Source organism: Aquila chrysaetos, chromosome 6, assembly GCF_900496995.4.
Source record: "Aquila chrysaetos chrysaetos chromosome 6, bAquChr1.4, whole genome shotgun sequence".
Classification (NCBI taxonomy): Eukaryota; Metazoa; Chordata; class Aves; order Accipitriformes; family Accipitridae; genus Aquila; species Aquila chrysaetos.
In genome coordinates, this window is record NC_044009.1 from 26,266,731 (window position 1) to 26,281,215 (window position 14,485).

Consider the following 14,485-nt stretch of genomic DNA (forward strand, 5'->3'; position numbering starts at 1 on the left):
TCCAGGAAGTAAAAGAACTGACAAAAGAATGAAATTATTTAACTATTCCACGCTTCGGGACATCAGTTCAGGTTCAGAGGTGTTTCTTTCCGTCCAATTTCACAGGCCAAATTGTACTTCAGGGGGTACCTACTTTGGATTCAGAAAAGTGAGGTGACGAAGATGCCAAATGCTGACTGTGGTAGAAATGTGATTACAGACTGGGCTATCTTTCAGTTGTCATATGCCGTCACTTTTGGTCTGGATTTGGATTGGTCACTCACAACCAGAGTTTCTGGGAGCTGCCAGGTGAACTCAATAAATATGTCAATGCTTGGTTTCCTCCCTTAATACAGTGTGCACAGCCAAGTTAGAAATTTTATGCAATATCATGCAGCTATTTTGTGCAGGTGTTGTTCAAACTGCAATGCTTTCACTTTTTAAATTGACAGTGTTTTGTATCTTCTATAGTAGTATACAGATTCTAAAACCTGAATTTACAAAACAGAGATTCTAATAGCAAGAGAAATAGGCCCTCCATGAAGATGGTACAGTTACTTTTCACCCTCCATCACAAGTTTTCCATTCTCTGTTTTCTTCACCTTCTGGTTCCTCCTGGTACCACCTCTCTGTGCTGCTCTGTTCTGTCTCCTTTTACTCTGGGCAATTTCATTTGTACTGTTCTCCAAGTCTCTGCAATAGAGCAAGGAATAGAGCCTTCCACAAACATTATTTTGTCCTGTAGCTGCTGTCCCCTGAAGCACAATTTCTCCCATATTTCTTCCTTCCCATTCTGTACGTGCTACTAGCCATAATGGCAGCAGTACTGGATTGCATGCGTGTTACCCTCTATAACTTGCTCCAGCTGAAGCTCTGTATTAGCTGACATTTTGGACTTTTCCGGGCCGAAAGCCCAACTTCCTTCAGGACTTCCCTTCGGTTCTGATGCCTCCCCCATCCCCAGGAAGGTGCTCCCCTCCATGCCCTTTCTCTGTTGCAGAACCGATGAGCTCTGCTCTTCCTAGTCCTGTGGTGGTAAACACCACTGCTGGGGGACTTGCCTGCAGCATCGGGTCCTCCTGCTCCCATCCTTCAGCTTACAGGGTGAGTGGTGTTGCTCCTTGCTCTGTACTATGGCCAAAAAAAAGAGGGACAAATTAGAGATCAAACCAGAAAGTGGACCACTGCAATAGTGTAATCAGGAGCAGAATCTGACCCATATTAAACACACCAGCGCACATGACCTCATGCAGAAAGTCGATGTTCACAATGTTCCCATGTGCAGCTCTATCAGTCACTACTGTGAAATCAAACAATTGTGGCGTATCCTTCTTCTCTAATTCACATATTTTGTTCCCTCTTTGTAGAAGAACTTGTGAAAAATGTTGGTGAACAGGAAAAAGACCAAAGCAGAAATTCCACAGATGCACAGTTACAGGAAGAGACAACAAGGATACAAAATGAGAGTAGTCAGGGAAGCGATGGTACAAGCTGTCCTCCCAGATCCATCGTCCTACAAGTAGTCTCTTTCGACACTCCTCTGAGTGATGAATCCAACTCAGAAAAATGCACTAACTCTGATCCGAACCAGAAAGATCTCACCGATGCCCAGCAAGAAACACAGAATACAGACCCACTGAATGGTAATACTTCATCACAGAGCACCAGCCAATCTAATGAAGCTGTCCAGGGTGAAGCTGCAGCAGTGTCTGGTATCTCCCTGTCAAACATCGACAGTAATGTAAAATATTGAAATAAGGTGTTGTATAAAACCACCACCGTAAGACGGTTTCTTAAGGCATGTGTAAAAACAGTAGTGTCCTGAAACCATCAAATAAAAGCTGTTTGCTGTAAACAAATATCATCTTCTTGATATTAGCTATTTGGTATTCAGTAAAAAATTTTTTACATGAAATACCAAGACCTTTAGTTGAACTGGAAGAATTCTTTTAAAGTAATTTAAAGATACATATTTGCATTTAAATAGCAGTTTGCTATTGGAGAATGAGGTAAATTTTCAAAACAGAACTATCTAACATTTTCTCTTCAAATAGGTAATTATTCTATTAAAATGCACTCCCCTTAGTTTAGGCACCTAATATGATTATTATTTTGTAAACCACATCCTTCGTACTAAATGTAATGTGAATTTTAGAGTTAACTTTAAGCAGGTGGAATTTGCTAACTGTAGTAGGCATGGGACTGTGTCATTCTCTTAATCAGAAAGATCAGTCTCCCGACTGTAGTTTGCAGGACAAGCAGAGCAGCCAGAAAACCCTTATATGACAGAATATTTCTTTAGAATGTAAGTATTTTATCACAAGCTGACTATGATTTAGTATCTGGTAACTTTAAGGCAGTATCAAGGGCAAGATGCTTGAGCAATAGGAATGGATGTTATAAAGTAAGAGAAAGACACTCTGCATTTTCATTTTGTTTCCTGAATTTGCTTATTGTTAGAATAAGATTTGAGGTATTCAGGTAATAAGACTAATCAAGGCATATAATGACACTTCTTTTCCTCACTTCTAATTAAAATGCTAAACTTATTAGTGCTTTTATGACAGTAAGCCTTGCAATATTGTGCCAGAAGTATGGCATTGTCTGAGCAGCGACTTTGAAGTGTTTATAAGGCTTAGCTTAGACATAAGTATATGACTTGGCATATTTCTCAAAAATGCTTTTTATGGAGAACTCCCACCTATTCTAGAGTTCCACATTCCAGTGCTCCATGCTTTTATTGTTGACAGTTTTTTTCCATCAGAAATAACAGATGGTTAATTTAGGGTCCTGAATCAAAATATTTACACTAAAATTAATTTCACAGCATTTGAAGTTGTCTACTAACTGACATTTTTGCCTTTTGACCTTTTTTTGCACCAGTTTTTATATTAAAGCCCAACTTGAAATTAAAGTGCCTTAGAAAAGTTTCCCATCTCCTGGACGAGGAACACAGGGCGAAAAGCTGTATCTTTTATCTTTCAAACTATGCAGAAGGCAGTCGTGTTGTAGATGTCCTTGGGGGTCTTTAGATGCCTGGCCAACAAAATTGCTGTTTGAGAGGTCAGATACATTTCAGCATGCAATTGGTACATTCTTTTGCTTTGTCAATCTCGACATCCCACCTTTCCTATGAGAACAGAGATTTCTTATTTTAGAAAAAGCTAATCTCATTCATTTTCCAAGGCAGGGAATTTTCTACAGAATGCCTTGTATTTTAACACTTCAAACTGCAAAATTTATGAAAAGAGTAAGAAGTGGTTGAGTTTGTAATAGTGTATTTCCAAAGGCAAACATGATCTGGAAGCTATTTTTTTGTGGAAGATGGTAAAAAAGATTTAATAACATGAATTCGCCAATCCAAGGATGTTCCTCAACTAGAGATGGCAATATTCAGAAAGAGTTCAGATAAATAATGAAACAGAAATAAGATACTGATTTAATTATTTTGTGGAAATAAATAGTATTGGTAAGGTCCTGAACTAAAAGCCAGAGGTCATAAGAGGACATTGCTCAGCTCTTGCATCACTAAAGAGGCAGTGGTACTTAAACAACGGACTTATAACAAGTCATGGGAAAAGGGGAGATATAGCAGGAGACATAACTGTATCAAGAGATTGATCACACACTAAGAGAAGCAGCAAATTATTTTTAAGGCAACTCCAGAGGCTGAGTGATGAGCCAATACTCCCTTACTGGGATCCCCCAACTTATGTCTGAGCCATTGTAGCTTTTACAGTGCACATCTGAATTGCTGCTGATTGCCACAGACAGTCTTGGTATAGAAATGTAGGTTTCTCTACTGAAACTAAACATCTGTGCCTGAAAATCTTAAACTGCTGTATAAAGATCTTTGGAAATGAAATGGAACTGAAACGATTTTTCTCCAAACCCTCCTTTACTACAAGCTGTGCCTTTTTCTCCTGCTAAGAACGTGTAAAAAGTAGAAGCTACCCTTCATGCCATTGATCGAACACATGCCCAGCCATTGTAAAATTCCCTTTCTGAACAGGTCTTCAAATTAGTTTGAAAACTGTTCATCTGATACGGTTTGTGAACAAATGTAGTCATCAATTCTTGGTGTTGTCATGGGAAATTATACTGTCACAGGAAATGATAATGTCAAAATGCTGTTGTCATGGGAAATTCAGAGAATTTATATGTTCCCAGTTCTTTGGATCTTGCATTCTAGAATAGTGACTTTTCACCTATTTAGAACTGTGAATCCTTAAAATTTTTCTAGTGTAAATGTGCATCCCTGGTCAGCCAGCTTAAGCCTACAGAAAGTAAGCTTGCATTTCTTTTAGTCTCATGAACCTTTCCTGGATCCCCTCATAAGTAATTCATACTCCCTCAAGTCAGAAAACCACAAGATGAAGCTGAGTTTCTGTTTTACGCTATCACAAATATTTAGCAGATTGCTACTATGCATAGAATAAGGATATTGGTTAGGTGTTATTTTTAAAGGTATCTGATATTTGAAGGCATTTTTAGTTGTCATTTTGTGTGAAACATCTGTTCACTGTGGTATGTTGAATTTACTCTCATCCATCTCCTTCAGTGATTATTTGTGTTCATTTTCCAGCATAGATAAATGCCCAGGTAAATGGAGAGCTTGATGAATGTTTTGCCTGGTTTCTGTAGCATATTCATGTCAGAATCCAATACTCTCTGACCAGGTGCTTTTAGATATTCCATGCATGAAGGATGTAATACTTAATATCAAATTTACCTATTTGAAAATAGTTGATGTTACATGGGATTTCTGATTTAGCAGAACGATACAAAATATATTGAAAGCACACTACAAATGTAAGCTACACTTAGCAAAATAGAGCGATTGCAATACACAGCTCAATGACAATGTCGATGTGGGTCCCCTTACCGGTCTGTAGAGTATGCTCACCATTGCGATGCTGGGGTCCCCAGTCAGCAGTAAAGCATATGTGGGTTGAAGCCAGCTCAAGTCTGTCGCTCTCTTCAAAATTCTTTTGCTAGTTGTTTAGTTTTTATACTGTATATTGGGCTGAGCCACGTATTGACTGCCTCCATGCTGGCCTGGCTAACACAGGGAGACAGTCATGCTCTTCTAATGAACGCAAGCAGAAACACCTACGCCACTGGTTGATCCCCTCAACTGTGATATAGTCAGTGGATCCACTCAACTGATATAGGTGTTTACCTAAACCAAAGGCCGCCCTCCGCTCCCCTTGGTGTTGAGATTGTCAGCTTGCTTTGCAACAGCTGTGGTCAGTCACCCCTTGCATTATCTCCTGAGCTTGATGGGCACGTCGTCCTTGCCCATCTCCATCGAGCCTTCTTCTGTTGTAGGGGTTTATTGGTCAGTCATGATATCGTTTACATTCTGATTTTATGTTATTAAGTAGTTTGATTTATACTTTAAATTTATTAACATTCCATTCTTGCATTTTCCCTATTTTCCCAATATTTAGAAAATAATAGAAAATAATAGAAAAATATTTTGAATATTTCATGGTCTCTTAAAATGATTTACAGAGGGACTATGTCATCATATTCTTAAAACTTTCTTTCCTAAGGACAGACCAGCCATGTTACTATATAGCGAGAAAGCTATCTCTATATATTATTTAAATACTATAATCTTTTAAGTCAGCACTGAGCCTTTCTCAGAACTTTATGTTTCTAATAAACCATAGAGGAGACCTAATATTAATTTCTCAACTATGTCATAGATGTTATAAATAAATGACATATATGGTGGGCTTTTTCTGTGCCTGCCAATTAAAAAAGTATACTGCAGGTATTTACATCACTGTAATGCACAGGGGCTGGGGCAGCAGACTTTCTACAAACACATGGTGAGACTCAGGTCCTGGCTCTTTGAGATGACATGAATTAATATTGGGTTTCAGCAGCAGCTTTAAGTACCTCTGCAGAGATTGTGCCACCATGTTAAAGATAACCAAAAAGAAAGGCAATGCAGGCGTTTAGTATTGGAATAGTCTGCAATATTCAATAGCAAAGGGAAAACTCAGGCTAAAATGTTTCACATTTCTCTTTCACAGTGGTGCAATGATTTAATATCATTTTAAATGGAGGGAATCCATTAAACTGTCATTGTTGTTATCTAAATGTAGATACTTAATATTAGTGTTTTTGCAAGAGTTCTTATTGCTGCAGTGTGTGTAGAAGCCTCATAACTACAAATAACACAACAGTCTCTGTTTCCTCTTCTCACTCCCCTCTCTGTTTTCTCTCTATAAGCGATGTTTGAGATGGTCAAGGGTGAGTGTGTTGTGCATGGTGCAGTAGTACTCGGCACAGAAGGGAGGTATAGCACGGGTGGCATCCCCACTTTTCACTTTTGCACCTCTGTTGATGGCCAGCGGATACAGACAGGGCTCTTTGAACCGAGGTCAGGTATTTTCGATGGAATGTCACTCCAAGCAAGCAGAAGGTAGCATACACATGACTTCACATTTCTTCCCTGCTTCCCATTTGAGTATTCTAAGAAGCACTGTTCATCTATCAGGACATTATTAACATTCTCCATGCTAGATTTTTCTATCATCTCTGTACTTTCTGTACCGAGGATGGGAGGTAGAAGGCTGAAGCGATGTCCAGGGTGCTCGCTGACTCCTGGAGTGGAGAAGTAAGCACCTGCGGGCACTTGGGCTGGGAGAATGAGATAGACAGTAAGAAGAAAAGCAAAAAGTAGTTATTAAGATTGAAATTGCATGTGTTAGCTGTCATTGTTCTGTCCTTTATAAAAAGCAGAAAACTCAGTTTGGTTTTCTGTGAGTAAGCGATTGAATTATAACAGAGATGGGGAACATGGGAAGATGATCTATCTGCATTCTTGGGAACTGTCACTGAATGTTTGGATGTACTATGATGAGGGGGTTCCCCATTAAAAAAGGAAAAAAGGGACTGTTTTCCTCTCCTTGTACCACATCTCTTTCTAGGTGTAGTTCTTGTAGACCATCGCATTTTATAAACAGAAGTAGCTCTGCCTGGGTCCTGGTCAGTGCAAAGGGAGAACCAGAAGGTTGCTATTACAAGAACTCCAGTTGTGACTGAATGTCATTTTTCTCCACAATACCTTTGTCCTTTCCATCATCTCACTTTCATTTAATTGAATGTTACGAGATTAAGTGGAACTATTATAAGGTGATTTTTTTTTAAAGTGATGATTTTCCTTTTCTCCTGAGTGATTTATTAATTAGAACATTAATTTTAAAAACTGCTTATGTTTAATTAAACAAGTCCACGTTTCAATGATTTATATATGCTAATTGGCACACTTTTAACTTTTCACTCACGATGATAGCCACATTAATCCTTAATATCAAAATGTAAAGGAGATAATAAATCTGCGATAAAACAGATTATCAGTAACTACGCCTCTATATGACAGTAGAGGACTACCCAGTCACATCGAGTTGTACAAAGCATTCAGTGTCATCAGCAGTCAGTAACTGAAAGCCTCTGGAGGATAACCAGGTTAAATAGCAGTGGACAGATCCACATCAACAACATGCCAGTTTGATTTATGGTAATGCAAGTGGCGTCAAGTAATCATCCGTGCCATGCAAATGCTGGTGACCGTTCAGTGCCGCGGTGGCCCTGTGGTGCTCAGCTGAGTGTGGAACCCTTTGCATCCATGCAAAGCGGGCACAGATCGCTGCGGTGCCTGCTTCGTTAGTGTTCCTTGTGCACACCGTGTGGCTAAACAGCAACAGTAAATCAGGATCCCGGTACTAAGGGAAGGCATCTGTGTTCATGGGGGGGATGAGGATGGGAGGGAAGTTATATTAAAAGAGCAAATGATGTGTTTATAAAAAGGATGGGGATTATAAGATAACAGCCATTAGCAACCATTCATAGGGCAGAGTTTATCACATAAAAAACCTCATGCATTGACAGGAAGAACATTATGTATGGTTTAGAGATTAATGTTTAGTTTTTATGAAAATTAAAGATACAAAGTTTTTGTTTTAGGGCCTCCACAAACCACTCCTATCCCACTCCTAAAACTCTACTCACCATTCTACGTCAAGCATAAAATTTAAATATTTAGATCAATAGATTTTACTTTCATACCTCTCCCTGTACCCTTTATGGATAATAATAAAAGTTTTGCTAAATCCCTCCAAAAACAGCTGCAAGCTGAAAGATCTGGAGACGTTCTAATTCATGTTAGTCTGATTTTGAGACTTTAAAAGCCTTCGGAGAACTGGTTCTCTATATTCCACCTACACTAAATATATGTAAAGTAAGGGGGACGGTGAAGAATGCTGCTTGGGGGAATATGGCCCATCTGCTGGTGGCCGCATTGCAGAGTGGGCAGCACCCACTCTGCCACCATTCATGGCAATGAAACAAGGATAAAATCAGGAGCAATTCTTACTTGTTTACAGTGAAGCCATGGTGAATTCATACCTATTAATTTTCTTCTTTCCTCATTCTCATTCCCATGAGCTCCCTTTCCTCTCTTCCCTTTCTGTTTTCTAAACTGTGAGTCTCTTCTTCAACTCCAACTCAATGTCTTTCAATTTTCCTTTCAGATCACACATCATCTGCTTTCCCTTTCAGCTGCTCGTACCTTCATTTTCTGGCTTTCAAAAATGTTCCCCCACCTGTATTTTTATTTTAATAACTTTTTTGCTTCTCTCAGCTCATCTTCTCCACTTTTGAGACTTCTGTGCTTTTCTTTTTTCACATTTTCAGTTCAGCATTATTAATCACTGGTGGGAATCACTCAATCAACTGGTTAAAACTGAGAAGTTACTATATAGTTAGTAAATAACACTGTAAGTTTGCTACATTCCCCCCGTGCCTACTATCTCAGTATATAATTTCCTCAGCCGTACTCATTCAAAGTTACTGAAAGAATAGTTTAAGCAACAGCTTAATATTATGACTGTCAGTTTGAAATTCATGTTGTATCACTCAGTTTGAAAGCTGCTTGTGTCACTTGGTGTCATTGCTCCTATCTGATTGAATTAATTGAATTTTTAGAACTTGACACTGGCATCTTTCATTATCTGAGAGAAGCTTACTCCCAATTTAAAAGCCTACATTAAAGAGGATTTAAACAGCACTTCTCTGCAGAGGGTGAATTTTGACTTTCAGTAAGTTGGAAGATAAAATAAACCAAATCCAAACCCACTGTATTAACACTTACTCATGTAAATGTCTTCATATTTTTGTTTTGTGCTGTGATCTGTTGTTTTCATTCTATCCTTTGCCTTATGGGTAAACCATAATGGTTAGTTAATTCAATCTTATGCTTACTCTGGTGAGAAAGCAATTAAAGAAAGCAGTGACTGAAACCACATTTTAACCTTAAAAAAATCAGGAGGAAAAAGTTCCTGTCTGTCTAGGGCTGTGCAGATTCTCTTAACTTGGTTAACTTCCTCACTCAGGTTTCCCATCACATTTGTTTATCTTCCAGGTGAGCCTAAACACTGTAAGAAGTCAGAAGATAAAGTAAAAGCCACTGAGCAGAAAGAAGCACTGATACAGAACTAGATTTGCTATTTCTTAAAAGCTTCTGATATTTTGGGCAGGACAGGTAATTTTGTCATTTCTTTCTTGTAATGGGGAGAATTTTATATCGTAAAGACTTGCTTAGTGCTATTATTATCCTGTTCATTCTATTCCAGTTGTGGTTTTACTACAAAATTTTGAAATGGGGACACGGTACACCTCACCTTCTCTGTCCCTTTAAAAGCCATTCAATATAAAGAAGGGAATAACAATACTTTTACATCTGTGAATCCTTAATGTCAGACTAAATGGTCATGCAATAAAACATCCTCAATTCATGTATATTAAATACTGGAAGTAGTAGTATTCAAAATCTGTTGTTTATGAATTTTCATTTGACCTCTGTTGCAGGAGAAAAGAACCCTAGCTGTTCTTACCCCACGATCTCAGAGGCTGTTATCTGTCAACATTGTTCTTGGATCATCCTGTTTCTGTGACGAGTGATTGGACAAAAGTGTAAAACATAAAACCCTGAGCTGGTAACTCAAGGCACTTAACAACTCACAAGATTTCAGTTGTATTTGTTGTTGCTATTTCCTCTTCTATTCTGCTTTCTTAAACTAGCCAAAATAATTTTTTCAGCCAAAGTTGGACCTCGCTTTATTGTACCACTGACACCAGACATTTCCAGTTAACCATGAGACATGTGAAAAACACGATACTTATCATCTGCCCAGGATTGCTGTTACGTGTCACTGCTACTGACATCCAATGGAAATGGAAAGTCAAAATGAAATGTTTTATAGATACTTGTTCATGCAACCATGCTGCATGCAACATAAAAGTCCTACTTGTTAACTTCCTTAAAATATCTGGAAATAAAAATATGTAGACTGTACAGGGAAGTTGTAGAGTTACACTGACCAGCCTGCATGGATGATGATTCTTCCCCACTGTGGTGGCTGCCATATGGAGAGAACTGGTGTTTAACAAATCAGTATTCAAAATATCTCTTTAAAATTAATTAAATAGCATCCAGTATTAAAGACTAAAACATTCTCAGTCCTATAGTATTTTGGAAGACATCAGCAATGGTGTCAGCCCTAGCATGAAGCTGGTGCTTATTGTTTTGTAGGGTGGAAGAGACAGCGACAGGAATACATGAAAATTGCTTCACTTCAGCAAAATATTGTGTTGCCTCTCAGACAGACCTGGAAGGTGACACTGAGGCCTTATATCACGGTTTGTCTCAAATGCAAAGGTGACACCGTGGATCCTGCAAAATCCTTGCTAGCGTTTGTTTCATTAACAGAAAGCACCAGACCATCTTTCTTTGAGGGGCAGCGAAAACGGAGCACACAGGCAGTTACCCCTGCAAGAAGCCTCAGAATGAGCCCTTCAGCCGCAACTGTGCCCAGAAAGAGACTCCATTTTCATCTCCGCTTCCCTTGAGCTGCACGTGACCCCTCCTGGCTTGCCCGGGCGATCCATGCAGCTGCAGCCAACCTCATTTCCCTCTGCTGGAACCCCCCAGGAAACTTCCACGCTCCCCTTCGTGTCGTAGGCGCTCGGGTGGCTCGCGTCGCTGCACTCCCAATTCTCCTTTTCGGACCCTGTGGTTATTACCTCACTGACCAAAAAGTCTTTATAATCAGCCATGGTCCGCTCTGAAGAGGACTCACAGGGGCGGTGGCACTCCCTCCCTACGCAGAGGCCGACGGATGATTGAGACCAATGTGCTATTCGTCTGCTGCGACAGGGATCTAACCAGAGCTCAGCAGGCATCAGGCTCAACCTCAGCAAGGGCACACTTTGTCCCGATTGAAGAAGGAATCGCGAAACAGTCACCCCAGGCCGAGGGACTCTTACACGTCCATACCTGTTGACTGTCCCTTTTCTGACAGCGGAGCAATCGAAATTGAGCTGGGAACAGTGCAAGCTCCGAGCCCTGGGATAAGGGCACGCCAAAAGGTGGAATTCCTGTCATTGAATATGTAAGCCATATAAATGCTATGCATAAGTGGTGTGCATAGTTTTAACTTAAGAAATGTTTGTGCATATAGGATGTAAAAAGTGCGTTTAAATTGTTCTGTGTATCCGGTCCAGGGCTTGTATTTAGCATGGACAAATTTCTGTACAGTGCAGTTAACGACTGAAATGTTAACAAATGAAATTGTATCATATATGTTACAACGCAATCGATATTTTTTGCTAAGAGTTAAGAATTTATATATTCTCTGCTAGTGTTTGAGCAAATCATGAGTAGCCTGGACCACTCCGTGCACTTTTGCATCCTTTTTTGGGAATGTTGGACTCTTTTTTTCTTTTCTTTCATAATAAAATGTAAACCATCTTATGGCTTCTTATTGTCATTACGACAAGAGAAGAAACATAATGGTCATATCAGACTTTTTTTTTAATTGTAAATTGCCATATGCTGTGGCAGTGGAAAATCTTGTTTAAGAGCTGAGAACTTGGGACCTTATTTCAGATATGCTGAGCATTTGCAGTTCCCACCAAATTTGAAAAGAACAAAAGATGACTGATATCTTTAAAAACTAGGCCAGTTAGGTATTTGTTTGTTACAGAGTGTTCTTTAACATTGTAATTTATGATTCACTGAGACTGAAAGTCTGGAGCAATCAGAATTTAATGTTTTTACTGTATTTTCAATTTCAGACTTTTACCATAGTTGAACTTGACTTTTTTTTTCTGTGTCTCTATCCCATTGTGATTTATATACTCTGCAAGAGTTTTCTCCTGGAAATACAAGCAGAAATTATAACAGATTCTGCAGAGTTCTCGGAGCATCCTGTGGGGGTCTCAGTGTCCTGTTATTAGAGCTGGCACCAAGATCTCCCATGCAGAAACTAGAAGGAGCTCCTGATGTGACAGGAGGCACTCATTGCCTGCAGAACTCATTCATTAATATAGAAATGTGATTTGTGTATAAATAATCTTATTTGCTCATTTGTATTCAGTTTTAATCATTGTGGTAGATGTTACTGAAATACAAGAAGAAGAGTCCTTAGTTTTTCTTTAACGCCAGCTGATTCTCTTTCTTTCTTCCTTTATTCTTAGCAAGATCTTAGCTGGACGTGACCCAAAGCTTAGTGTGTTTTTTGGATGAGGAGAAATTTCCTTTGGTGGAGAAGACTGATACAGCCAACATGTGTTAGTTAAGGCTTTGACCTTGCGTGACATTTGCGTTGGGGTGGCAGAAAGGCTTCTTGAGAGGGCCTCTCCCTGAACAATAGTTTACCCCTGAAACCTGTAAGGCTGCGCTACCAAAACACTGCATGGGCCCATAAGAAATGGTGTTTGTATATGCATCTCTCCCACAGCATTATGGGCATGTACCCCTGCATTGAGCACACTGAGGAGCTGTAGCTATAGTTTAGCCCTCAAGAGTTTTATTTTGTATTTTTATCTTGAGATATCTGGCATATGTTATGTAATATTGTTATGGGTTATGATCTAGCCAGTATTTTTTTATTTAATTTTCAACAAGACAATCTACAACTGTGTGTTTTTATTCTGCTGTATTTGTCCGTATTTCCTATGATGATATTCCCAAATAAATTTGATTTGAGGGCAAGGATCGTGAAGCTCCTGAGTGTTAGTTACAAATTTGCTTTCCTGAAGTGTGTTTGCTCATTTGTGTATGGTTGTCTTTGGCAAGTGACAGAGCATAAATGGTTGTTTCCAACCTTTCCACCCGCTTGTGACTCCACACTTTTCCCATAACTGTGCCAGTTTGCCATACAAGCTCACTCGCATCCTCATAGCACTCTTGAAAACAATTTCTTTACACGAGTCTTGCCGTCTTAGCCTTTACTGCTAAAATAACCCTCACATGAAGAAAACCATAACCAGTAGAACATTTTTTTACCCCTAAAAATTCTTACCGTGGGTTGTTGTTGATGGAATCACTGGGACTGTTCATGTTAGCAACAATTCTTCAGGAAGGGTCCGACTTTCAGAGGCACCTCCATGGCATGGGGTAAAGTTAATCATCCAAGTTCAATGGAGCAGGGAGTAAACAATGCCCCTTCCTACTCAGTTTGGAAATGAATGGAAAGAATCCCATTAACCTAGACATGTATCATATCCTAACAAGGTACATGATGGAAATAAATCAAGACAACTATTTTATATCATATTCTTTGCAGTTCCTTCTTCCCAGATGCTACCCCAGCTACATACGCAAAGGACCTTCTTCTGTTGTATAGATTCCAGAAGTCAAAGAAGCCACTACTGTGACCAAAATAACTTCAAATTAACAAATAAATCAAGATCCCCAGTGGTATCTAAAATGTGTATTTTTAACAGACTATACAGTTATTACATGAGAAAGAGGAAAATGTAAGTATGATTAACATTCTTCAACAGCAACTTAAAGAGATTTAGATTTACAGTAGTTTAGCAGGCAATGGTTTGTCTGGGGGGGAGGGAGTGCATCCACTTTTAAATAATTCTTTGAAAAATCACATCCTTGAAAACCAGTATGGAAAAATAAGTGGAAATGGCGTTTAATACTATGAGAAAAAGAAAGTGTCCTCTGTCAAACACACTATGCAAACATTTAGGCCACTTCCCTGGGATAATTTTACTTTCCTGGTCATTTAATTATTTAATGGGTCTCCAGATACCCCTTTTCCATGTCCCAGGCAAACATTCAGAATTTTTATCAAACTGTGAATGTCTAAGTAGTCCCCTGGGAACAAAGAAGCAAGTCAAAACCACAAAGTTATAAGTGTGAAAAATCTCTTATAAAAACTGGGACTTAAACTGTTTTGGGCTGAGCTTTGCTGCAAAATACTTCTCTTGTGCTTAGGCAAGTCCTTTGCCTACAGCCCTTTTGTGGAGAACTGTGGAAGAACTTCCCATTAGCTGAGCTTGGATAGATAGGATCTTAACTAAATATGCTCTTCTGACAAATTACATGATATATGAACTTTGAAGCTGATGAGTTTCATGCATTTGTAACATCCTGTATAGATCATTATTACAAACCTGAAGTAATATAAAA

The 14,485-nt window shown here is 39.1% G+C and overlaps 1 protein-coding gene across 8 annotated transcripts in view; it reads left to right on the forward strand.

The window, feature by feature from the left end:
- PDE1A (phosphodiesterase 1A) overlaps positions 1-13,051 on the forward strand; it is a 237,434-nt gene extending 224,383 nt beyond the window's left edge. For 4 of the 8 annotated variants that reach the window (XM_030017548.2, XM_030017549.2, XM_030017546.2 and 1 more), the window contains one exon: positions 1,347-2,129. In XM_030017548.2, coding sequence (XP_029873408.1) covers positions 1,347-1,732 — 386 coding nt within the window. In that variant the 3' untranslated portion in view covers positions 1,733-2,129. Of the gene's footprint in view, positions 1-1,346; positions 2,130-9,418; positions 9,539-9,864 lie in introns of those variants that run through there. The other 4 variants (XM_030017555.2, XM_030017554.2, XM_030017547.2 and 1 more) reach the window with 3 other exon arrangements.
- The last annotated feature ends 1,434 nt before the right edge of the window (positions 13,052-14,485 follow it).